The 26,951-nt window shown below is 45.7% G+C and overlaps 1 protein-coding gene across 1 annotated transcript in view; it reads left to right on the top strand.

Moving 5' to 3' along the window:
* Positions 1-963: 963 nt before the first annotated feature.
* Positions 964-26,951, top strand: part of PLA2G15 (phospholipase A2 group XV) — a gene marked incomplete at its 5' end in the record, with an annotated part of 41,760 nt that continues 15,772 nt past the window's right edge. Inside the window, 2 exons of the mRNA XM_020989477.2 lie at positions 964-1,108; positions 23,375-23,531. Coding sequence (XP_020845136.1) covers positions 964-1,108; positions 23,375-23,531 — 302 coding nt within the window. The remainder of the gene's footprint in view (positions 1,109-23,374; positions 23,532-26,951) is intronic.

Here is a 26,951-nt window from a genome sequence, read left to right as displayed (position 1 = left end):
GAATATAGCCTATTTGTACAGAGTTGGTTTGTTGTCCATATTAGATAACAAGCTGTTGGAGAGCAGGACCTGTCTTTCTTTTTATCTCCAATGTACAGGAATCAAACTCTCCACAAGACACACAGAATTCCCTAGGTGTCCCTGAACCAGATTAAAATATAATTGGGTGAATGACCCTGAGCAAGTCACTTAATCCCATTGCCTAGCGGGTGCCCACCAATATATGTCTATATATAGATATGTAACTGGGAAATGTTGAATAAAATAAATAAAAATGCAATATAACGTAGATGATTCATGTTTTTTTTAAGTCAATATGCCGCCGCAGGGATCTGCTTCTATTTGAGTTTGAGCCAAACCCCAGAGCACAGGACAATGCCTAAGTAGAGTAGGCACTTAATAAATGCTTATTGACGGATTGCCAGCGTCCTTGGGGACGCTGAAACAGGTAGAGAAAAGTGGGAAGGCCTTTCGAGCCTCACACACAAATTCCCTGAAATGTTCCCTATATTGGCTGTTTCAGCGCATTTTTAAGCTATAGAAACTTAAACTGCACACGCTATAAAGTGCCCCAGAAGCTCGTCCTATGACCATAACATAACACCGCCTCTAGGCTCCAGAGTCGTTTCGAAAGCGCAGGGTGCGGGGCAGGCGGGGGTCGTCCCCTCCGACCCTGGGGCTTGGGGCTAAGGAGCAACGAAGGCCAATGATCCATCGATGCTCTCGGCATTCGACGTGTCCTGCCTGCTCTTACTCCCTCCCGCCGTCCGGGGGCGGGCTCGTGGGCGGGCCGGGGGCGTATCCGAGGCCGATGATTGGCTGCGTGGCGGCGGGCGGTGGGGTTAAGCGCGTCGCGGGGCCGGGGCCGGGGTCCCGCTGGAGCGGCCGAACCCGAGAGTGGGGCCCCGAGCCCGAGGCGGAGGGAACCCCGCCGAGCCTCCCGAGCCCGCCTGCCAGTCATGAACCCCGCGCCCCCGCACAGCTGCCCCGGCCTTGGGCGGCCCCTGGTCCTGCTGCTGCTGCTGCTGCTGCCGGCGCCGACGTCGGGGTCGGCCCAGGTGCCGCCTCCGCAGCCCCCCACCCCCGAGGAGACCCCCGGTGGTGATCGGTAAGGCTGGGGAGGGGGCGCTAGGGAGGCCCCCAGCCCTCCCCTGCGCCCGGGGACGACCCCCGCACGCGCTCCGTCCTCTGGGCCCTGGGGCCCCCGCCTCCGCGTGCGCGCCCATTCTCCTTATCTCCCTCCAGTCCCGGACCTCATCCCTGTGTACCCCCTCGTCCTCATGCACCCCCCTGTTCTCCCCATCCCCCCTCCTTAACGGTCCCTGTGCAAACCCCTCCTCCCTATTCGCCCCGCGGCCCCCATACTCCATAAGCGTCCCCACTCAGGGACCTCCTCCCCATGCACCGCCCTCTTACCGTCCTCCCTGCTCAGTGTCCCTCTTCCTCCCTGTGCATCCCCTTCTCCATCCTCCCCCCTCAGGGACCATGCTCCCTGTGTCTCCTGTTCTCCCCTTCCCAGGTACCCTTGAGACCTCTCCATGTTGCCTCCTTAACCCTTTCCTCTCGGGGTCTCTTTTTGCACCAGGTCCCCCTCCTTCCCATGCGTCCTGATTAACCTTTTCCACTCGGGGATCCCGCTAGCCCTGTACACCTCCTCCATGTGTGACCTCCCTCTCCATCGACCACCACGTCCTTAACCCTCTGGCTCAGGGTACACTTCCCACCTTCCCATGCACCTTTGAGTCCTCTCTATCCTCCCTTCTTAACCCTCCCTTCTTAGAATCTCCCTTGTCCATGCATCCCCCCCCCACTTCTTATATTCCTTTGACCTTTCAGCTCATGGTCTCCATCCTAGTGTGCCCCGTCCTCCTCATGACCCCTCTTCAACTCTTCTGCTGAAGGCCCCCCTTCTTCCCCAGGTAGCGCTCCTTCCCATACACATTCCGGCTGTTTCTCCATGTACCTCCCTTCTCTCCATGCCCCCTCTTTCCCCCTTCCCCAGGACCCCCTTTGTTAGTCCTCCCTCCCTCCCCCACCCCCTCTCTGCTCTTCCCCTCTTAGGCCTCCTCTCCTTTTCCAGTGTCCCCCTCTGATTCTCCATCCCTGCCCACCCATTCTGTAATTTCAGCTTTTCTCTTTATCCCACCCACACACCCACCCAACTCCAGAGGCTCCTTCCATCCCACAGCTCCAGGACACTGACTATTCATATCACCTCCCCCTTCCCAGAATACTCCACCCAAGGCTTCTTTCCTCTTCAGATCCCTCTCCTTGCTGTCTCCTACAGAGCCCAGACACATACTTAGTGTCATCCTCCACTCACAATACCTTTACCTAGATAGCCCATCTTGTGTTCACCCCAGGAAGTCTCCTCTTCCTCTTCTGTCACTCTTTGCTTGCAGTACCCCAGGGGTAAGGGAGTATTTAATATCACACACACACACACACTTTTTCTTTACCCACTGCTCACCCCCTAGGATTTTTGTCTTCTTGATCACGGCCAACATCTCCAATCTTTACTGCCCTGTGCTAAGGATGGGGAAGGAGAAACCTACTCCCTGTTTACCCAGGCTCCTTTTCTCCTTATAATAATAGCGTGCATTGGTGTAGCCAGCACTAGACTTTCCCCCCCACCCACTTTAGTAGATTATTTTTTTTCCAGCTGCATGTAAAGATAGTTTTCAACATTCTCTTATAAGATTTTAAGTCCCAAATTTTTCTCCCTCCCTGCTCTCCCCTCTCCCCAAAGACAGCAAGTGATCTGATACAAGTTATACATTTACAATTGTATTAAACATATTTCCACATTAATCATGTTGCAGCAGCAGTAGACTTCTTATCCCATTTGATGTTCGCTTCTGTGGGTGGATGCTGTGTTATCCCCATTCTACAGATAAGAAAACTAAGGCTGCTTGGGTTTTAAGGGCTTGCCCTGGGTCATACTGCTAGGAAGGCATCAAAGATAGGATTCCACCGACCACTTACTAGCTGAGTGACCCAAGGCAAGCCACCTAACCTAGTTTGCCTCAGTTTCCTCATTTGCAAAACAGGGATAATAAAAGCAATTACCTCCCATATCACTGGGATGCCTCCAAACTTAATATCACCCCTTCCCCACTGCCGTGCTCCCACAATAACACAAACTGTACCTGAGTCCTCACTGTGTTCTGCCCTGGCTCCCCCTCTTTCTCCTTACATATCTGTACCTCCTTTCATTACCACCTTTGGGTCCCTTCTGGTCTCTTCCCTGCTGCAGGTGCCTACCTCCCACCCTTATCACCCCAGCCTGCTCTCCCTTCCCTGTCTGGAGAGAAGGGGACATTCCATAGCCCTCATAAGCCATCATTAATTTAGCCCAGGAAGGGACCTCGGGACATCATCTCTCGTTCATCACTGCACCCCAAGCTCCCTTTCTTCTCAACCCACTCTTGCCCTCAATTTTCCTCCTCTTCAGATTCTTCTCCACACTCTTTAGTGCCTTCACCTTTCCCTTTTCTTGCCCCTTCCTTTCTTTACTACCCTTCGTAAATATAGATTTAAAGTCTGAGGACCTGGGTTCAAGTTCCAGTTCCCTCTGACCTTAGAGGATCTGGGCCTCACTTTTCTAATCTGTAAAAATGAGATGGGGGGAGCAGGGAGGTGGAGATGGGGAGACTGAACAGTTTTCTGAGGTCCTGAGGGTTGTTTTATGGGTTTGTTTCTTCACAGCCCTCATTACCTGCCTGGTTTTTGACCCTTGTGCACAAGAGGGAGGACAGGAGAGGGCTAAAGCCAAGCCTTTTTTCTCCCTTTCCAGTGACCTGCCCCTCATTGTCTTAGCTAACTATTACATGGGATGCTGAGACTTACGGCTGTGACCTCTAGACCAGGGCTGGGGCCTAGGGGGGCAGAAGGGGAAGGAATGGGGGTCAGAAGCTGCTGTGTGACCAGATGATGTCTAGTGAGGGGGAAGGGCAGTACAGATCCCTCCCTCCCTCACTTCCCCCCCATCGATGGTATCTGTCACTGTAGTTCTCTTTTCCATTCTCCTGGGCACTCATGGGGCAGGGGAGCTGCCTTTCCTTCTGCGTTATGACCTTGCTTTTACTGCAGGGTCTGCTGGACGAAATCTGGCTGCGTTTGGTCTGTGACAGCCATGCTTGTTGTCTGACATAACTTCTTTGCGATAGTATCCCAGAGTCCTTAGCCAAAATGGCTCCATGGGGTTGTGGCTGCCGCTGGTCAGTGAGTCTGTGGCCAGGGAGGAGGAGAAAGAATGGGATCATAGGTTTGACACTAGAGATCATCTGGGCTGATCTCCTCTCTTAACATACAGAATTGTGTTATTTCAGTCATTTCAATCGTGTCCAACTCTTCATGACCCCATTTGGGGTTTTCTTGGCAGAGATACTGGAGTGGTTTGCAATTTCCTTCTCCAGCTCATTTGACAGATGAGGAAACTGAGGCAAACAGGGTGAAGTGTCTTGCCCAGAGTTATACAGCTAGTAAGTGTCTAAGGCCAGATTTGAACTCAGGAAGATGACTCTATCCACTTTCCTCTGAGCTGCCGTAACATACAGACACAGGCCTAGAGTTGTTAAGGGCACATAGTAGCATAGCCAGGATTCAGATTGTAATGACCAAGCCAGAGCTCTCTACTGCGCTGACCCACCTGCCTGATCCTTATTGAATCTCAGGTGTCTCGAATCCTGGGTGGGGCTATTAAAATAAAGGGTCTTTTGTGCAGCAGCCAAAGCCCCAAGCTGTCAGAAGAGCATCGATGTTTTAGGAAGGACTGACGATGAGAAATCTCCCTTCCTGCTCTTAATAAGCCCCTCTGTGCAGCCAGGTGCTCTGTGTGTCTGAGGAAGAATTCCAGGGTTTTGCCTTTGAGCTTACTGATTGCTACTTCTGTTTATTTTCCATTCCCGTTCAATCCTGATAATGCCACCCTGAGAACTAGGCATCAGCTGCAGCTCCATCTGTTTGCTTGGCCTTTGGGATTGCAGCAGAGGCCCCCAACTCTTATGACCTGAAGCACTTTATACTTTTTATGCTAAGCATAGCTTTCTTCCTGTGGTTTAAAAAAAATGCAGCTATAGCCCAGAAGGGTTCCTCATCAATCACTAACACTTGAGTGTAAATGACTCTCTCTGCATGAGAACATTGGAGTTTGAGGTTGGTGGTGGTTGTTTTAGGGATGGAGGGAAGCTCATTCTTTCTTTCCCCCTCCCCTGTGTGGGGCTGGAGTCTATGATTTTATGATACCCTACAGAAACCAAATTAATTTTTGTCCATGTACTTGTGCTGAGGGAGAAGTACTGGCTCAGCCCCAAGAGCTGGGGGAACAGAGGGAAGTTATCTATCTTCTTTACCCTTTTCCACATGGCCCTGGGGAAAGACTGCTGAGTGAGCCTAGAAGGGAGGAGTGAGCGATGTATGATAAGCATATTTATCCTGTGAAACACAAGCTTAGTTACTTATAGACTCTTGTGACCTATGTAGTCTTTTTTGAAAAATCATTGATATCTTTTGTTTTTACATAGCCTACATTTATTTCCCTATATATCCCTCTCTCCCCCTCCCAGAGAACCATCATCCCTTATAACAGGAATGGGGAACCTGTGGCCTTCTAGGTCCTTTTAAGGGGATTTGTTCTGTGAAGTTTGGATTTAGTCAAAGGGCCACACTTGAGGACCTAGAGGGCCACATGTGGCCTGGAGGCCACAGGTTCCCCATGTTGCCTTATAACAAAGAAGAAAAAGAGAGGGGAAAAATTCGGCTAAACTACTTTTTCTCAGTTATTTCAGACTCTTTGTGACCCCATTTGGGGTTTTCTTGGCAAAGATACTGGAGTGGTTTGCCATTTCCTTCTCCAGCTCATTTTACAGATGAGGAGACTGAGGCCACAGGGTGAATGTGACTTGCCCAGGGTCACACAGCCAGGAAGTCAGAGGCTGGATTTGAACTCAGGTCTTTCTGACTCCAGCCCTGAAACTCTATATCTACTGCACCACCTGACTGCCGGACTAAACTAAACAACACATTGAAAAAACTGAGACCTCCAGTTCCCCACTTTTGCCAAGAAATCGGAGAGAAGGTCTCACGTCTCTTAGGCATCAAGCTTCGCGTTTGTAATTTCATAGCATCCGCTTTTGATGGTTTTGTGCTGCTTTTCCATGTACGTTCTTGGGTCATTGTATGTGGTTATCTTGATCTGTCATAAGGCCTTCTATTTAAATTCATCATAATTCATTGTTTCTTACAGCACTACAGCATTCCATTACATTCACTTACAATGATGGGCATCTTCTTTGCTACTACAAAAAGTGCTGCTATAAATAGTTTTAGGGTATGTGAGGCCTTCTTGTCATTAATTTTCTTGAGCTGTGAGCTCAGTTGTTCTATATGGACTCTCAGCATACGGAACCCCTTTAGGCACCTGGCTGGGTTTCACTTTAGAAGGCATTGATTAGGCCCTCTGTGAATGAGTAGTACGACCTACCGTAATGACAAAGAAAACACTGGATGTGAGGCCAGGGAACTCTGGAAGGGGCCTTAGAGATCATCTGATCTGGCTCCCTCATTTTGCAGATGAGGAAACTAGGGACCAAGAGATGCTGAGTGAATTGTCCAAGGTGCTACAGCTGGGATTCAGACTCAGGTCCTGTGAACCCAGAGCCGGTGTTCTCTGTCCCGTGTTCTGTTACTCAGTGGGTGACCAAGCTTGCTGTCCCAGTGAGTGTCCCAGTGACCTCATGGGTGAAAGTAAATGGATGCTTTTGGGAGGCTGGTTGCAAACCATTTCTAACTCATGGAGGAGAATCCTACACAGTTGCAGAAACTTGGCAGAGCGGTACCCCCTACTCCCTAAAGCAAAAGAACTGACGAAGTATCATATGAGTATCCATACAGCAGCTGTTCAGAGGAGGGGCAGGAAAGGAGGGAAGCAGTGAGTTTGACTTTCATGCCCTTTTTCTTTGACTAATTGTGCTTTCCTGGTGACTCCAGACTTGAATACTTCACTGCTCTGCGATCTTCCTTTAGGAAGCAAGAGTTCTGTGCTTGTGACCTCAGTAAGTGTGCCTTTGAATAGGTAGTGGTTGGTGAAATTTATGGGAAGATGAGGCAACTTCCCCTTTGGACAGCATAGATTAGGCCTTTTTGAATGAGAAGTACAGCCTCCAACAACTACAAAGGAAACTCACTTGATCTCATTTTACAGATGAGGGATATGCTGGATAAGTGACTTGGCCAAGGTCACACAGCTGAGATTTGAAACTCAGGTTCTGTGAATCCACATCCTGTACTCCATCCCCTGTGTCCTGTGACTCAATGGCGAGGGCCCAGGGCGCTGCTGGCTGGGCCTTATCTCATTCCAATACCCCATGACTGATATAGTTCACTGAGTACTGCCACTAAAATTCAAGCTTTCTCATCGTCCTTTGTGCAGCCCCCTCTCTTAACTTGCCTCCAGTGACAGATCCTCATTCATGCTGGCTGCTGGGGAAAGCTGACAGAGTCTCTTTGATTTATTTTTTTAATCTGCTAAGAGAGTGGAGACTCTGTATCTGTGGTGTGGGGGAGGGGCATGGTGAAGAGTCGAACTTTTCTGCATGTGAGCCTTCTTTAAAAAGAGGCAAAAGCTGTGAATCCATTCACCCTGTTTGCCTCAGTTTTCCCATCTGTAAAGTGTGCTGGAGAAGGAAATGATAAACCACTCCCAGTAATTTTGCCTAGAAAACATCACAAAGAGTCAGACAGCCTGGTCATACCTGCCATTCAGTCCCCCATTGCTTAGTTTTAAGATTATTGTTTACTGTGTGGCTCAAAGCCATCCTGTGATAGTGGAAGAATAAGCGCATTAAAAGATGAGCCTTTGTTTCAAGGAGAAGACTGGATGGGGTGGGGGGGGTCATAAAGGAACTCGGTAATTTTCTAGGCAGCCCAGCCTACTCCTAACCTCTTGTTCAATCCTGGACCAGACTCATTCGTTGTCCTTTTGGGGTGTTTATCCATTCACTGATGAATGAGCTAGACCACAGTCTAAACAGCAGCCATTCCTGTGGACGTGGTTAGACAAAACTTGGTATTAGTAGAAAGTTCAGCCCAAACAATGTTCAGGGAACTGCCTGTTTGAGAATTTTCTAGGGTACTTTGTCTTATTTCCTTGTGGAGAAATTTTCAACCATTTTATTGAGAAAGGATGAGGACAGAGAGAAGTCAGAATCTTTTGATTTGGGTTTGTTTCTCAAAATTTTATTGATGCGTTATTTCTGGATATCCTGATTTCCACTCCCAGTGAGCCTTTCCTCCAAACAGCACATATAAACTAGAAAGGACCTTATAAATCATGCCTCTAGAGTTGAAGAAATAGGTCCAGAAAGGAGAAGTGATGGGTCAAGGTCACATAGCCAGTCAGTGGCAGAACCTGCCAGAAGACCCAGGACTCTTAGACATAGAATCCCAGGGCGTTTTCATTTTTAGTGCCATTTATGTGCACTCAGGTTTGGCTGCAGGTTGACAGTTCAGACCTCTTGGGGAAGAGGCCAGAAGCTGTTGGCCGCATGGAGGGCTTTGAATCATAGCTCTTAATTGCTCTTCCAGGAAGTTAGCTGTGACTTCACCTCACCCCTGAATGTGAGTTTAGCATTGCAAGAAACTCCTGATTCAGTGACAGAGAGCTTGTCAATTGCATGCTCTTCTTTTCACCCCTTCTCTAAGACTTGAAATGAGGGCAGCAGTGAAACTCACAAGGTTTCCCTTTCTTAGAAAGGGTTATATTCCAAGCTGACTTGCAGGAGATAGAGGGAATGTTTGTTACTTTCAAGTAGTCTTCTTCCTTAGCTTTTTTTTTAAAGAGGTTCTTAAATCAGTTCTGAACCACAGTTACTGTAATGCTGTGCTAATTGTAAAAGCTGCTTTCAGCACCCTTCCTCTGGACCACAACCACCCTGCTCCTTGGGGTAGACTTACCACCCTCTCACTCCACTAGAGCTGAATGTATTGTGACAAATGTGAGTATGTGAAGCTGTGAATGGGGAGCAGCATCTTGTGTCAGGACTGCTTCTAGACCTCATACCCAGAACCTTCTCCTTCTGGCTACAAAAAGTTCCATCTATTATGGACAGGAGTATTTTTTGAGTTTCTTTAGCTCAAATACTGCCTCTTTCTAAAAGGTTTCTCAAGCAAAAGCTTTACTCCTTCTAAAATCCTATTACTTTTGTTTGTTTATATCAGTCTGTAAAGATTTGCTGAGCTGGGGTGGGGGTGGGGAAAGAGGAGTAAAAAGAAAAGTAAAACTGGCCCTGCCCTTAAAGAGCTTACTTTCTTTCAAGGATCACAAAAGGCCTGCAGAGTAGATTTCTTTGGAGGGAAAGGCTGGTAAGGGAGAATAGGTAGGGATGGGGGGGGCAATAGGGCAGGAAAGATGGCTCTTGAGCTCACTTTTGAAGGAGTGATGAGGAGGGAGAGCATTTTAGGCATGGGACATGGCTATGGACATGGGCGCTGGAGCAGGCAAGCAGCCTAGTTAGTGCATAACTACAAGGAAGATAGTCATGTGGAGTCAGTCTCAATAGGTCAAATGCTAAACAGACATATTTCGTCCTACAGAAAGATAAGGAAGATGTGTGGCTTACTGAAAAGAGCAGTAATATGGTCAAGATTTGTGATTTCTGAATATCACTTTCAAGTTGGGTGGAGGATAAATTGGAGTAGGGAGAGGCCAAGATCTGGGAAACCCAGTCTTGGAGGTTTTTTGAACTAGATCAGGTGAGGAGACGATGACTGATGCTAAGGTGGTAGCTGTGTGAGTCTGAATGAAAGAAAAAGAGGCATTTATTAAGCTCTCACTTATGTGCTAATTACTATTAAATACTAGAGATCTGATTACTAGATCTAGGAAAAATTAGATCGCAAGCTCTTTGAAGGCAGGACATATTTGTCTCTGTTTCGCTGGCATTTAGCCCAATATCTGGCACTTGCTGTCCAGGCCCTTTTGACCTGAGGAGCTCATCTTACAATGTCTTGTCTTGTAGCATTATAATCCTGTCCATGGGGTTTTCTTGGCAAAGAGACTGGAGTGGTTTGCCATTTCCTTCTCCAGTTTTATGCAGGTAGGCAGGCAGGAGTTAAGTGAGTTGCCCAGGGTCACACAGCTAGTAAAGGTTAGAGGTCAGTTTTGAACTCTGTTCTTCCTGGCTCCAGGCTCAGGGCTCTATCCACTGTGCCACCTAGCCACCCCAGTGTCTGTCACAAGGGGCTTAATAAATGCTTGTTGACTTAATGCAAAAGCAATGGTAGTCCCTGCCCTCAAACTTGGTTTCTAGTGGGGAGAGACAACACACTAGGAGAGTGGTGGCCAGGGAGGGGCACTTGGGTGGGGAAAAGGTAGACTCCACATACCTAAAGCTGGAACCATGGCCAGAGTTTATATTTAATTATAGACCTTGGTTCCAGAACTGAAGAGGAAGAAGGGGAATGAAGGGGGACATCAGAGAGGCCCAAGGTGGTTTGGCCTAGGCCACACAGCTGGTGATTGTCAGAGACAAGATGCAGACTTGGGGTTCTCTTCTCTAGATCACATTGCCTCTCCAGGCCCTGTGGTGGCAGAGACTTTGGTAAAATGCTGGGAGAAGCTGTGGAGATTTAGTATGTATTGTGCAGGTCGAATTGACAAGATTTGGCAAACAATTGGATGTATGGGGTAAGTGAAAGAATCTCTCAGGAATTTATCTACATTTTGGGTTGCTATTAGTCATTTTTTTCCACGTGTATATCTTATTTTGGGGCAGTCAGGTGGTGCAGCAGATAGAGCACTGGTTCGGAATCAGGAAGATCTGAGTTCAGATTTGGCCTCAGACAATTACTAGCTATATGACCCTGGGCAAGTCACTTAATCCTGTTTGCCTCATTTTCCTCATTTGTAAAATGAACTGGGAGAAGGAAATGGCAAACCGCTCCAGTGTCTTTGTCAAGAAAACCCCCAATCGAAGTCACAAAAGTTGGACACAACTGAAAACTGACGGAAGAACACATATCTTATTTTACTGCAAGATTGCTAGCTCTTGGGGGCAAAGACTGCGCCTTATTTACTTTTGTTTGTTTTGTGCTGCCTACCACAGAGCCTTAGTGCTAGTAACACCCAGAGCAGTAACTCCCTGGTAGTAGTAGTAGTCCTCCATACTTATTTGATACTAGAATTGAAGGCTTTGGCTTTTAAGAGGGTAGGGGGTATGCCAGGGCAGGAGGGCTGAGCTATTCTATTGTTTTACTTTCAAGGTATTATAGATTGCTACTATTAATTAATCATTTGCTTTTTGGTGAGGCAGTCGGGGTTAAATGACTTGCCCATGGTCACACAGCTAGTAAGGGTGAAGTGTCTGAGGTCAGATTTGAACTCAGGTCCTCCTGACTCCAAGGCTGGAGCTCTATCCACTGCACCACCTAACTGCCCCTCATAGGCTGCTAATAAAAGAGCTGGACAGAACCTTGACTCATTGAATGTGACATCTCTATTTCACAGAAGGAAAAACTGAGACTTATTCAGGGGAAGTCCAAAGTCATACGTATAGTAAGCAGAGCTAAGATTTAAAGTTTTCTGAGTCCACATCTCCAACCCCTCATTTTAGCAGATGAAGAAACTGAGACTTACGGGAAATGAATGGCCTGTCTGAGGTTAATACTGATGGTCGTGGCAGAACTGAACTCTTTAGACCTTAGACCACTGTTGTTAGATACAGATGAGCTTCATTCAAGGTAACACAGTTTGATTGACTGAGGTAGTTGTGTCTTTCCCCTGTACTTTGCCATAGTTCCTTTTTCTTGTCAAGTGTGTCACCACCCCAAACCTGGGCAGTGTCCCACATGTCTCCTGAGATTACGTTTGATCTTTGATGGGCAGTCACTGGCCACAGGCTCTGCTTTGTGCTCCCTCAAATCCTCTTGCCCCAGTCCCCATCTCGGAGACCTCTGGGGATGTAAAGAGATAATTACATTAGAAGAAAATTTCCTGGTCTGCCGTCCCTGTTGACTTCCAACTAGAACAGGGATTTAGAACAACCCTCTTAGGTAGGAACCAGGGACACTGGAAAAAAGAACAATGGGGTTCTCTGTCATAGAGAGATACTCAGTGAGACTTAGCTGTGACTTCTGGCTCCAGGTCTTCCTTAACTGTGTGACAATAGGCAAGCCATTTTCCCAGCCAAAGCCACCATCTCCTCATCTGTAAAATGAGGATATTTGCATCTTCCTTTGGAGGATTATTGTGAAGAAAGTGCTTTTGTAAGCCATAAAGCTCTATAAAAAATTCTAATTCATTATAAATTATGGTAGTAGTAAGAGTAAAGACTGAGTATTTTTTTAGCTTTTATGGGAATTTGGTTTGGTTTTCCTTTAATCACTTTCCTGACTAGCTCCTTTGGTCATGTAGCTATAATGCAACATGTCTTTTGTAATTTCTTCAAAACCATATTTAAAAGGAGGAATTGAAGTATACTGGAAAAGGGATTGGCCTTGATGTCAGAGCATCTGGGTTCAGACTTGCCTCTGATGCCTGCTACCTGTTGGCAAGACACTTAGCTTTCCCGGGCCTCAGTTTCCTCATTTATAAAATTAGTAATTTGTAAAAAATGATAAAAAAGGTATTTTACTAGATGGACCAAACTCTCTGAGCTTATGAATAAAATATTTATTGAGCATCTCTTCTGAACATGGAATTGTGAGCCAAGAAGGGGTGTGTGTGTGTGTGTGTGTGTGTGTGTGTGTGTGTGTGTGTGTGTGTGTGTGCCTGCCTGTGTCTGTGTGTGTTTTCCCACATCCTCTCCAATATTTATCAGTTTTCTTTTCTGTCACATTAGGCAATCTGACAGGTGTGAGGTGGTACCTCAGAGTTGTTTTGATTTGCATTTCTCTAATCAATAGTGATTTGGAGCATTTTTTCATATGACTTATAGGTAGCTTTAATTTCTTCACCTGAAAACTGCCTGTTCATATCCTTTGGCCATTTATCAATTAGGAAATGATTTGTATTCTTATAAATTAGTCAGTGCCCTTCTTAAGGGAAACTTAGTCATTTGCTCCCTTTTGGACAAAAGTCCCTGAACCATCAACCAGTAGATTATCCTAATTTGTGTTCAAGGCTGGGCTTCCATGCTTCTAGAAATAAAAAGAAGTAAAAACATGCACATGATTCAGCCATTGGTGAATTTACAGACTTGGAAAATTGGACATTCTGTCCCTGAAAAGATAACCAAAAATATGCAGCAGTTTTTTATGATATTGTTGTTCAGTCGTTTCAGTCAACGTCTGACTCTCTGTGACCCCATTTGGGATTTTCATGGCAAAGATACTGGAGTGGTTGGCCATTTCCTTCTCCAGCTCATTTTACAGATGAGGAAACTGAGGCAAATAGGGTTGAATGACTTGCCCAGGGTCATACAACTTTTAAATGTTTGAGGCTGGATTTGAACAGGTATTCCTGACTCCAGGCCTGGTGCCCTGTCCACTGTGACACCTAGTAGCTGCCCCAGTCAAGGATGTCCAGGGTCTGGGGATGGAGTATCTTGTTTGAGGAGGCCCGTGTCACTGGATTGCAGAGAACTGAGATAAGTAAGGTGTAAGAAGACTGCAAAGAGAAAATGGGGGGGGGGTTATGAAGGGTCCATCATGATTTTATATTTCACCCTGATGGCACTAGGAGAACCACTGGAACTTATTGACTCAGGGTTGGGGGACCCCTGCTTGAGGAAGATCACTTTGCTAGCCTAGTAGAGGCTGGACTTTAGTGGGGAGAGACCTACCAGCAGGTTATTGCAATAGTTCAGGTATGAGGTGATGAGGGCCTGCACCCTGGTAGTGGCAGTGCTAGAGGAGAGAAGGGAGCATATTGGAAAGATGTTATAAAGGTAGAAGAGATTGATTGGATGTAGGGCAGGGGCAGGGGGGCAGGGGAAAGAGACTGAAAGAGTAGAATGTTGAGAATGACATCTAGGATCTGAGCCTGGGAGGAACTAGAAAGAGTGGAGGGTTTGGGGAGAAAGATAGTGAGTTTACTTTTGGATATGATGCATTTAAGATGACTGGGATGATCAGTTCAAGATGTCAAATATGCACATTGGAAGTCAACAGGGAGTTGTTAGGGCTGGACAAAGATCTAAGAATCATCTGCATGGAGATGATGATTGAATCCCCGGGAGCTGATGAGATCACCAAGAGGAAGAAGAGAAGGGAGTCCAGAACAGAGCCTTGGGAGACAGTTAGTGGGCATGACCTGGAGGAAAATCCAAGAAAGGTGACTGAGAAGGAGCAGAAACCTAGAGGGTGAGTGACAGTGTCACACCCCAGAGAGACGTCAAAAACGATGAAGATTGAGGAAAGTCCATTAGATTTGATAATTAAGAGATGTTAGTAAGTTTGGCAGTTTCAGTTGAAGCTAGACTACAAAGTTAAGAGAATGAGAGAAAATGAAATGGAAACACCAGTTATAGAAGGGCTCTTCAAAAAAAAATTTAGTTACAAGAGAAAAGAGAGATTGTATAATAGTGGGGATGGATGGATCAAGTGAAGATTTTTTGAGAATAAGGGAGACATAGATGTGTTTGGTGGTAGGGAAGGAGCTAGTAGACAGGGAGACATTGAAGATAAGTGAGAGTGGCAATGTGTTGGAGCAGAAGGGATGGAATGAGATGGCTTGTAGGCACCTCTTTGTGTGAGATGGGGTGAAGGAGGAGATGTTGTTAGGAGGCATCTGAGTTATGGGAGATGAAGAAGAGAGGAGAAAAGGGAGTACATGGTGAATGGCTTTAGTTTTTCAGTAAAACATGAGGCAAGATGAGCTGAGATGAGAAGTGGGGGAGCCATGGAGAGGTTTGAGGAAGGATCAGAAGGTTTTGGAAGAGCTGCTGTGGAGAGTGGAATAGGGAGTTGATAAAGGAGGTAAAGTAGGATTGCCTAGGAGCAGTGAGGGTCCAGGTGAGGTTGATCTACTACAAACTTATATTACATGATCAGAATCATTGGGGATGATAAAGGAGGAGACAGGATGGAAGGGGATCACTTGGGTGGATAGGATAGAAGAGTTTGCCTTGGCAAGGAGCAGGGCCAACTCATTATGTGAGCCAGGTGAAAGAGGAGATAGTAGCAGAAGGCATCTGAGTGATAGGAGATAAAGAGGAGGGGAGAATGGAGAGCTAGCTGGCCCAAATGGGCTCAGTTTTATCAGTAAAATAGAGGTAAGGTTCTCAGCTGAGAGGGTGGAAGAAAGTGAAACCACGGGAGATTTAAGAAGGAGTGAAAAGATTTATAAAAGCCATTGTGAATGAGAAAGTGAGTCATTTATAGGCATGTCAAAAGAATTATCTTGCTGCAGTGAGGGCCCAGTTGAGATTATGTAACTTAAGTTTGTAATAGATCCCCATCAGCAGAGTTTCATGATTTTCTCCAGCTTCACAGGATCAATCTCTGTGTACCTTAGTATGAAGGTAGGAGTTGGAGAGGAGAGAGACTGTGAGGCAGACATTGATTTCCTTGAGGAAAGAAGGGGTGAGTTCTGAATGTTGTTGGACTTTCAGAAGCTACCTGAATCTTGACTGGGTGATAGATATGGATGGAATAAACCTCAGAGGACAGAGGATACTGAGAAGTGTGGTAGGGGAAGAGCTGGAAGGGGAAAAAGTGGGGAGCAGGCAGTACCCACACACATACACACACCCCCCTCACTTCAACCAGTGAGTCTAGGAGTGTGAAAGGGCAGCCTGTGCTACAAAGGGTGTCGAGGGAATCTATGGCATCTGGAAGAAAGAAAACAAGCATTTATTAAGCACCTGCTGTATGCCAGGTACTGTGCTAAAGTGCTTTACAAATATCTCATTTGATCCTCACAACAACTTTGGAAGATAAGTGCTATTTTTATACCCATTTTACAGTTGGGGAAACTGAAACCAACAGGTTTAAGTCACTTGTGCAGGGTCACATCAGCGGTTAAGTGTCTGAAACTGGCTTTGGACTTGGGTCATCCTGCCCCATGACAAGCACTCTCTCTACTTCATCACCTAGCAGGCTGCCTCAGAAGAGTCAGGCTCTCAGTGAGTAGAGAATGAAGAAGATGGGGGGGCCCAAGAAAGTTTAAATACTAGTTTGTTTCAAGTGGTAGGGGAGTTTTAGGGGGGACTTGGAGAGAGGTAGGAATGAGGGAGCAGTCAGTTGGAGGCAACCCGTATAAACAATGGAGACTCAAGCCCTGGTCAGAATCACTGGGGTGGCGAGGGTATGATGAGATAGAAGTATGGTAATCATTGAAGAATGATTTCAGGTAGGGTAACATTGTCTGTGGAGGTTCAGTGGCATCAATGGAGTTGTCCTAGGCACCAGATTCATATAGCTGGAAAAAGAGGTGGGGAGCAAACAGTGCCTTGACAAATGCTAGGCTATTCTGAAGTTGTAGGTTGCTTATGAGGGTGCCTGGGGTGGGATGAAATGGCTGCTCTGAAACACTAGTCTCTCTCTTGAGTTTTAATCCCATATCACCAGTTACCTATTAGACATTTCAAAGTGGATGTGCCACAAGCATCTTAAACTCAAAATGTCCCAAACTGAATTAACCTTTCTTCCCTATGATAGGTCCAATGTTTTTGACCTTGGACAAATAAATCATTTTTACCTCTCTCTGGCCTCAGCATTCTGCCCATTTTCCTGTCAAATGAAAAGTCTTCCAACTCAAATTTTATGACCTTACATCCCATGTGAAGATGATCTTTGACCAATAGAAGTGATAGCTGATATGTAATGTGCTTTAATGTTTGTGAAGTGTTTTTAAAGTTGGTTTCTACAACCCTTTGAGGATACAAATATGCCAATTTTATAGATGAGGTAAAGAAAAAGTGAACATTTCTGGCTCATGACTGGGCTATAGTGCTCCTAAAAGGCTTTATGGAAGAGATAGGATTTGCATGGGCTTAGAAGGCTAGGTAGAATTCAGGTGGATGGAGAATGGAAATGTAATGGAAATATTATTCTACATTAGGAGTTCTTTTTTTTTTTTTAAGTGACTTGCCCAGGGCCAGACAGCTAGTAAGTGTCGGAGGCCAGAGTTGAACTCAGGTCCTCCTGACTCCAGGGCAGGTGCTCTATCCACTGCACCACCTAACTGCCCCTACAGCAGTAGTTCTTGACCTTGTTTATGTCATGGACCACTTTTGCAGCAGTCTGTAGAGGATTCTACTGATTTCACTCTGCAGGATGGTAAGCCTCGGGGACCACTGTCCGTTATGTGGCAAAGAAGATGGCGCGCTCCAGGGGAACTTAAGCTCTCTTTGGTTAAGTGCAGTGCGATTAAGGCAGACTAAACCCAAGCAGGTGTTAGGTCATAATCGCTGGCCACCGGAGAGCCACGGCCTGCACGCTCGTTGGTCCTCACCCTCATCCGTCACATCTAGTATACTTTGAGATAGATGGCTCCAGATTGTGCAAGGCAGGGCCGGGTGAGTGAGCACCTTCCTGTCTGACTTGTTAGCTCAGTCGGCTTAATTTTGGGAGCAGTATGTTTATTCAGTTAGCTTTGTTCTCTTTCCCAATGATGGAACACAATTGTAGACCAAGGCCACCACCTCACCATATCTCTGCAGTTAGTCCATGGAGGTGGAGTAGAGATGGAGGCGAGAGGGATGGGATTAATAAACCTGTCCTCATGCCCTTGGACAGAATAGCTTTATCTCTGTTACTTATCTGTAGTGATAGCTTCTGTACCTCAGTATTCCCTCCAACTTTTTTTTTTGGGGGGGTGAGGCAGTTGGGGTTAAGGGACTTGCCCGGAGTCACACAACCAGTGAGTGTTATGCTTCTGAGGCTGGATTTGAACTCAGGCCCTCCTGACTCCAGGGCCAGTGCTCTATCCCCTGTACCACTTTGCTGCCCCATCCTTCCACCTTTAAAATGAGGGATCAATTAAAAAGCTTTTTTAGCTAGCTATTTCAGTATAATTGGTCACTTTGTAATCAATCATATGTATTTTATTCACACGAATTTTAAAAACATGGTTCTGAGAAGGGTTCCGTAGCTTCTTCAGACTTCCAAAGATGTCCAGGACGCAAAAAATGGTTACGAGCCCTTTCAGCTCAGAATGTCCAACACACTGGTGAAAGAACAAGAGTCCCCGCGGCCCAGTTTCTGAGTGTACCTACTTGCTAGGGTAGAGCCAGCTTGACTCAGTCACCTATTAAAGATTATTACAGAATGGTAATCATCAAAAGTCTGTTACTGGCCAAGAAATGGAGTGGTGGTAGATCAATGGAATAGATTAGGTACACAATACACAGCAGTAAATGACCACAGGAACCTAGTATTTGGTAGTAACTAGGCATAGACCAACATCTCACACTGTTAAGGTCAAAATGGGTACATGGTTTAGACATGAAGGGTGATATCATAAGCAAATTATAGAGGAACATGGAAAATATACCTTTCAGATCTATGGATAAAGAAAATTTATGAGCAAACGAGAAAGAATATCCCAGGAAGCTAAATGGATCATTTACGTTACATTCAATTGAAACTGTTTTGCACAAACAAGACCAGTGCAGCCAAGATTAGAAGGAAAGTGGGACACTGGGAGAAACATTTTCTACAGGGAGTTTCTTTGATAAAGACCTCATTTCTCAAATATAAGAAGATGAAAGAGAAATTGCAAAGGAGTCTTGTGCTAGAGTAGCTAGGAGACACGCGGGTAAGAGTGGCTGGATTTGAGTCAGGAACTCTTGAATGTGAATTCTGCCTCATATGTAGTCGCTGTTTGTTGTCACTCGTGTCCAACTCCATGACTGTCATTTCCTTCTCCAGCTCAGAAGAGAAATTGGCAAACAGGATTAAGTGACTTGCCCAGGGTCACACAGCTAGTAAGTGTCTGGGGTCAGAGTTAGAATCAGGAAGATGAGTCTTCCTGACTTCAGCTCCTGCACTCTATCCATCGTGCCACCTGCTGCCCAGTAGTTGTTTGACCCTTGAGTAAATCATTTAAAGTTGCTCAGCCTCATTTTCCTCATTTGTAAAGTGGGGGTAATAACAGCACCTAACTCCCAGAGTTGTTTTGAGGATCAGTGAGATAACATTCTTTGCCTACTTTTAAAAATGCTGTATAACTGCTAGATTATTAAGTAATAGTAAATTATTTTTAGCTAAGTAAGGAGAGAGGGAAGCAAAGTATAGTAGAATGGAAAGAGCTTAGGAATCCATGGGCAGCTGCTCTGAACCTTTGTTCATCTGTAGAGTAGGAATAATCACTTGGCCCGATCTAATGGGCAGGGCTGTTGAGAGAGTGAGATGAAATGGTGCTATGCTACCTTCATTTTTAGGTACTTTCTGTAACACTCCCTATACACAAGCCTGTGGCACGTTCAGGGCAGGTATTAACTTCTGACTCTCAGTTTCCTCATCTCTAAATTCGGGATACATGAGTTGTTGAAGGCGCCCTGAGCCAGTAAACAGCTGCGCTAGGGCTGGGTAGGACCTAGGTGGTTCTTTTGACTCCGGTTTCTGCCCTTTCTTCACAAACTGGCTCTGCCTAGAAGAAAGTACTTGATCGCTTTATAATGATATTGAAATGCCTTGTTTTTTTCCCGAATCAGGCAGGCTGAGTTCCTGTTTCTTGCTGGCGGTATTGCTCCACCGTCTTGGGCAAGGCTGTCACTTGAAGGCTTTTGACCTGCTTAAGGCTAGGAAATCGTATTTTTGGCACTATTCTGGCCCTTTGGGGAAGTTGGAGGAGAGCCCTTCATGTGCGGGTTTGGACAAGTCAAGTTTAATACCAGGGAGGCAGCTCCTCCTCCCTCCTCCCCTTTTCCTCCTCCCTCCTCTTAGGTAGACCTGCCAAGGGGGTTGATTGCACTTTCACAAATGCTGGTTAAAAGAAGAAGCCAACCTTTCCCCCTTGGTTTGTAATGAGTAATGGACTTACTACCCATTGGCTAGAGAGGCTTTTGCCTTGATAGCTTTTGCACAGTGACCTTGGGCACATCACCTAATCTTTTGGCCTCTGTTTTTCCATTTGCACAATGGGGTGGCTAGGGTTGGATGTATGGCCAGATCAGCTAGATGAGCCTTTTCCCTTATTAAATATTGTGTTGATACTTTTCTTTTTTTGTATGTTAATTATTTCCCAAAGACTTCCACCAACCGCAAACCCTGTCTTGTAACAGAAGTGTCGTCATTAGTCATGTCTAAAAACACACATGCCCCCTTCAGCCTTGGCCAAGAGGAAGGCTTGTTTTGCCACTAGTCCTGTGCAGTTAACCTTTGGTCACTGCCTGGATTAGGGACTTGCCTGACACTCTGGGCGTTGAGTATCGCATCTCCTAGGCATTGGGGGCATGTCCCTTTGGTGATGGGGATTCTCTGTTGTCTCAGGGAGGCAGATGAGACATCCAAAGCTCCCCTCTCCTGCCCTGTGTTTTCTTTGTTGATACGAGAAGCTTCTGGCTGGGGCTTATCCAGTAAGGCTTGTGAAAAGGCTTCAGTTAACCAAACAATTAAGGTCTCAGACTTGGAACCCAAACGCAGGCCATCAGACTCCAAATAAATCATGTAAGGAGCAGTGAAGGGAATAAACTTTTTTTATATAGAACCTCCCCTGTGCCAGGCACTGTGCGCTAAGTGCTTTGTTATATCTCGTTGATCGATAGGCGAGGTTAAGTGACTTGCCCAGGTTCATACAGCTAGGACATGTGAATCTGAATTTGAACTCAGGCCTCCTTACTCCAGGACTGCTCTATCTGCTTAATCTCTGAAATCCTTAGCTTTCTCATCAGCAAAATAACTAAGTATATTCAGCTGAGTCAGTTTCTAATTTTTTTGCCCCTAGTTTTAGCTTTTAAAATTTTTATCTTTTTTTTTTTTATCAGTTTTTGTTTTTAAAGCAGTCTTGTTTCCGCCTGACTGCCTGTTTTGGGATGTCTTTGGAAGCAAGACATCAGCAAAACTAACCATTACAGACCAGGGTCAGATAGGTACATCTGTATTCTGCATATACAGTCCCCACCTGTGCACTGCAGAGGGGACTGTGGTGCTGCATTTTCTTTTCTGCTTTATGGTGCTAAGCTTGGTCATCAAAGGACCAAGTGTTGACTTTCATGTGATTTGTTTTTTTCCAGCAACATTGTTGTGTATCTTGTTTTCCAGTCAATCAATACATATTAAGTATTTGCTGTTTGCCAGGCATTGTGCTAAGGGCTGGGGATACAAAAAGAGAGCCCTCGCCCTCAAGGATTTTACCATCTAATGAAGGCCACAGCACTCGAACAATTTCGTACAAAGCAGGCTATAGACAGGATAAATAGGAAATGATTAGCAGAGGGAAGGCACTGGAGTTGAGAGGGGTTGGGGAAGGCTTCCTGTAGGAGGTGGGATTTTAGTTGGCACTTAAAGGAAGCCGGGGAGGTCAAGAGTCACTCTGCATTTGTCACGCAAGCTAAAGACCCTCTTTACATTAAAAAAGACATGACAACAAAAAGCTGGGATTCAGTAGTGCTTAAATGACTTGCTGTTTTGTTAATTGCAAAATCTAGACACATTTGAAAATAGTTTACAGAAGGTGCATTTGCTTATCATAATGAGTCATCTTTATATTTTGTTAGTTTTTAATAAAGATTACAATTACAGTGATTGGTGCACATGGGTTCCTAGGGCCCTTGCAAGAAGAGGACTGCTAGCTAGCCAAGATGATTTCTTAGGCTCCTTCCAGCTTCAGTTTCTGTTATCCTCTAAGTGAGCTTTTAGTAAGAGATTTTTATCTACCAGCTTCTCCATTACTCATAACCTTAAGTGTCTGAAGTTAAGAGCTTGGGTATTTTGCATTAGCGTAATGCTTTGCTGGGTTGGGACTTTAAAATGTATTCTCTTCCTTTAAAGTTGACACCTGGCCCTGGGGGGGGTGGAAATCAGGAGATGAGGGCTTGGCACCTGCCAAGTGAAGCATGCCTATCTTTTCCATGAGTCTCTTAAGGCCTTGTCCGGGACTGGCTGTACGTGAATTACAATTACTCTGACTTTGAAAGACAGGGAGAAAGGTGATTTTGGGGTATCACCTGGGAGTAAGCAAGTTATTTCTGGGAATGGTGACTCTTCCCAGAAGTACAGGACTCTGCACTGATAGAGAAGGAAAGAGCTTGGCATGGCTGATAAACACAGAGTTTGCCAGCTTTGGTGAAACCTCGGACCCTAGTCGTGTTTGTCCAAAAGGTGCTTGGATTGTAATTAGGTTGGGCTTGTGATTGCCTTTGCTAACTGTCTCTTAGGATTCCATGGGACATTGAAGGAGGCCTAGTAAAAGGCTGACTGCTTTTTTTTCTTGCACGCTAGTCACAGAATGATATAGTAGAACTCTAGGCTAGGAGTCAGATTAGGTGGGGTCTTATCTAAGTCTGCCTCTTCAAGTTGTCATTCCAGACAAGTTAATAGAAAGAAACCTTGAGGGGGAGTCGCCAGCCATTGAACTGTCAAGTATATTCCCCAGATCACTTTCTCACCAGGATGTGTGAGAGGCAAGGCTGGGTCATCTGTGGTGTTACTGTTGGAGATGGAATTCTGGCTTCTTGCCCATGGCTATAGCTAGCCTTCACCACCCCATAGCCTCATTTACCATAGGACATCTGCTGGAAGAAAGAGTGAGGTGGCTGCTGTTTCTAGAGTAAACCAGATAGTTTGGTAACTGTGGCCTTCAAGAATATATGGAACAGTTATCCTACGGGGAACCAGCACGTGGTGAACACTAGGGTCATGGAAGGATTCCTGCCAGTCAAGAGGAGCTGCTTGCCCTTTTTTTCGATCCTGCAAGGCAGCATGTGCTGATCCCTCCTAAAGGGAGGCTGCTGGCTCCTGCCCTTGATAGATAATCTTGGGCTAGGCTTTAGTTCCATCATCCATAAAACTAAGGAGTTGGGCTAGATAAGATCTAAGGCATTCCTTTAAGTGTTTATGCTCTGTGAGCTTTGTTTATAAAGGTCTGTTGGACGGTATTTAATGGTAAGGACATTAGATTTGGTGTCAGAAGGACCTAGGTTCACATCTTGCCTCTGTGAGCTGTGTGTCTGTACTAAGTTGCTTTTCCTCTCTGAACCACAGTATTTCTTCCTCTGTAAAATGAGGAGGATCCATTATAGCTCTATGTCCTGATTCCAGTGTCTTCTCCTGCCTTTGGGTTTTGTCTCATAATATCGAAATGACAAGCATCTTAGGTAAACCATGGCCTGGGAGGAGAGTTCAGTTAATCAGGCACTCTGAAACCACAGAGGGCATTTCAGTAATTCTAGCATTGGGTTCCATTGGCCAGTGTCCTAATGGTGCATGATTCCTGGAACCATTCTGCTGTTACTAGACATCTCACACTGTGCCTTTTTTTTTCTTGCAGTACCTGGTGACTTGGGAAACCAGCTGGAAGCCAAGCTAGACAAACCTACAGTAGTCCATTACCTTTGCTCCAAGAAGACGGACAGTTATTTTACCCTGTGGTTGAATTTAGAGCTACTCCTTCCTGTCGTCATCGACTGTTGGATTGATAACATCAGGTGGGCCTCATTCAGACCTTTGGCTGGCACAGTGGATGGGCAATTACTTCAGAGGGAACAGCCCTCAGACTCTGTTAGAGAAACCTCTATTCCAAGGCTCTTCTTAGGCCTTTGCTAATCCCGTATTAGAGCAAGCAAGGTAGGGGCAGGGTGGCTCCAGATGGGCACCGTGGACAGCTTGCTCTCAGCTTTCCTTCCTTCCTCCTCCCCTCCCCTTATGGAATTTGGCTTTGGGAATTCTTCCTTTCAAATTCCTATCCTGAATACAGCTAATACCAGGTAAGGTGAACATTTCCATATTCAAAGCAGAACAAAAAAATTAGGACCATACATGAATTGACTGTGGGGTTTTCAAATTGTCGCTGTGCGGGCCTCAGTTTCTCATAGAATGGTATCCTTAAAGGGGATTCAGGTATGCTGGATGGAAAGGTGCTCTCCCTCCCCCACCCCCACTCTGGCCCTGCCTCACGAGGGGAGGGACTTCTGACTTGATGTGCCTGCACAGACATCCCCCGTGGAATATCTCATTGTGGAAGTGGTGGTGCTATCTGAGGCAATCCTTAGTCTCAGAAGGCAAAATTACTCTAAGCCTTCTCTTCGTTCAGTGCAAGGACACAGGAGAAAATGGCACTGTCTTTGCCTGTAAGGAGCTTAGATGGATAGACTATGTTTGCAGGTAAGAGTCCCTTGAGACTGAGAAGTTGATAGAGTCACATGCTTGGGGCTTAAAGCTGCCCTTCTTTCTGATACTAGAGAGAAAAGGGCTTATCAGATGAACTTCACCCATGCCTTAGGTTCTAGGAGTCTAGTTGAAGGACTGAAAAAATTTCCTTAGCCTTTTCCCTCCATTCCTGCCAAATGTGGTGTCTACAGATGATAACATAGGCCTAGGAACACAGTTATGCATGAGTTTTTTTTTTTAAAGGCAATTGGGGTTAAGTGACTTGCCCAGGGTCACACAGCTAGTAAGTGTCAGGAGTTTGGTCTGATGCCAGACTTGAACTCAGGTTCTCCTGACTTCAGGGCCGGTGCTCTATCCACTGTGACATCTAGCTGCCCCTATGCACAAGCTTTGCTCACTGATTATAGGTATGGCGCCAGTGACCTTACCTTGCTGTGGCAGGATATGGGCAGCTTTTGAAATTATTTTAGCCTCACTGCCTCGGTGCTAGTTTTTTGTTAATGGCTGATGGGAATTAAATTTTAGTGAGTTCTAAGCCATTTTTAGGAATAAAAATACTTCCTCTTCATGGCCTTAAAAAAAAGTGATAATCTTTTATGTTCTAAGGTACCTTCCACTACAACAGTCTACTTTCTATGTGAATGATCTTTCCAGGACTTCAAGCAGATGGCTGCTATTGCAGCCAAGGGGAAGGAGAATGTGTAGAATGGAGTGTCAGGAGAACTGGATTCTAGTCACACTTCCTGGCTGTGTAGTAATAGGCAAGTCACTTATTAGCCCATCTGAGCCCCAGTATTTTTGCCTGCAAAACGGGAACAGTATTTGAGTGGTCGGTGTCAGAATTTCCATAGCCTTTCGAGTAGAAACTGGCATGACATTGGACTGAAATCGTATTGAGTTTGTTTCTTTCATCAGGGGCAAGGGTAGGGAATATCTTCTTAGCTACCTTTGGATCCAAGCTTCGAGACTCACCATATAGTGAAGTCTAAGGACGAGGAACATTCTCTTCTTCACCCCTATCCCTCAACTACTCCTTTCCCACCCGTCCAGCGTGGATGCTGTTACTTGATTTCTAGTTTTGTAATTCTGCCAAAATGCGTCTCTTGCTTCTGGGACTCACACACTTGCAGCTTGGACTAATGATGTTTCTCCCTTTCACGGCCATCGGTTTTGGTTTCAGCCCACTCTCAGTGAAAACACAGGACCACCAGGTGCTTGTCAGTACCTGACATTTTGCTGGGATGCTGGAGTCTCTCCCAGCGCTGTGCTGGGATCAGTCCTTTGTCTAGGCCGGATCCTTCCCAGTAGGGGTGGGAAGGGTTATTGTGGCCTTGTATGGAAGATGATAAAGAGCCTGTGTTAGATTAGGGCAATTCCCTAAGCATCCGTCAGAGGTGTCAGTAACAGCAGCAAAACAAAGAAAGCGTGAATGAATAATAAGATAATTTGTCTGTAAATGAGGGTGTAGGACTGGAAAAATCAAGTCCCTTCCAGGTCTGTCATCCTAGGAACAGATAGAACCTTAAACTGGATGGCACTTCACACGCGTCACAGACATCTTCATTTGATCTTCAGGTTGAGTTGTGAAGTAGGCAAGGGAGATACTAGAATCACTGGCTCACAGAGCTAGAAAGGACTTTGGAGATAATAGACTTCAATTCATTTATTTTACAGATGAGAAACTGGGACCCATAGTGTGGAAGTAACTTGCTCTGTAGAGGTCACAGAAAATTAGTGGCAGAGACGGGGAATGTTGTGCTAGAAACCCCAGTCATTGGAAGGAGGAGCAGCATCTGTATTGTCTCTTGAAGGAAAGAGGCCTTCAGATGGAGATGGAGGAGAGGGAGAAGGGCGGTCCCTTCCAAACTTGGGGTGTGGCATGAGCCAAGGTACAAAAGTGGCAGTAGGGGACCCCATGACAGTGGGGGATGGAGAACAGTTTTGCTGGAACGTAAAACGTACGAAAGATTCATGGGACAAAGCTGGGAGGGTGGATAAGATTCTTAAGGCCTTCACACATGTTCTACTTGTGCAGGAGAGCAGTGTTTGTTGGCACAGGTGGTATCTAGGCAGTGGGTCTCTTTATTGTGGCATTTGGTTACATTAGTTGCACTTCCGTAAGGAAATGCTGATTGTTGCCTTTTTTTTAAAAATCCATTTCCCATTTCAACACGGGCGGCTTATTTAGGTCAGTCGGTCCTTGACGGTTTGTCATAGCCTTCTTTCATTTTTATTTTTTCTACTTTGGTATTGGTTTTGATCTTTGTTCTAACAAGTCAGTGGTCTAACTATAAATAGACACCTGATTGAAAATAAGATTATTTTACATTTAGATGGCCAACAATTAAGTTAATGTTTATAGACAGCTTAAATACTGGATTTCATAGCACCCTCTGCCACTGTCACTTGAGACTGAGGGCCATTTTGTATTTTTCTTGGTTTCTCCTGGGTTTCTGTGGCCAAAAGAACCATCAAATACAGGCTGCCCACTTCACTTCCTTTCTAATTACAAGCCTCCTAGATTTCTCTGCATCCATTCCATTAAATTGATAATTATTTCATAATATTATACTGGTGTGTACAGGAGGACTAGCACCTCTGGTGTGAGGGCTTGCCCAGCTCTTTTTAAGGCTTCTCATCTACCTTTGGTGTCTACCTGATTCACCCAACTCTCACCTGCAGCTCCAAGAAGCTATAGCACACACAGTGGCCACACCCTGTTAAACAGCCTTCAGCAG

Source organism: Phascolarctos cinereus, unplaced genomic scaffold (assembly GCF_003287225.1).
Source record: "Phascolarctos cinereus isolate Bilbo 61053 unplaced genomic scaffold, phaCin_HiC Scaffold_2;HRSCAF=192, whole genome shotgun sequence".
In the NCBI taxonomy this organism is placed as follows: domain Eukaryota; kingdom Metazoa; phylum Chordata; class Mammalia; order Diprotodontia; family Phascolarctidae; genus Phascolarctos; species Phascolarctos cinereus.
This window is presented reverse-complemented; position numbering and strand designations above follow the sequence as displayed.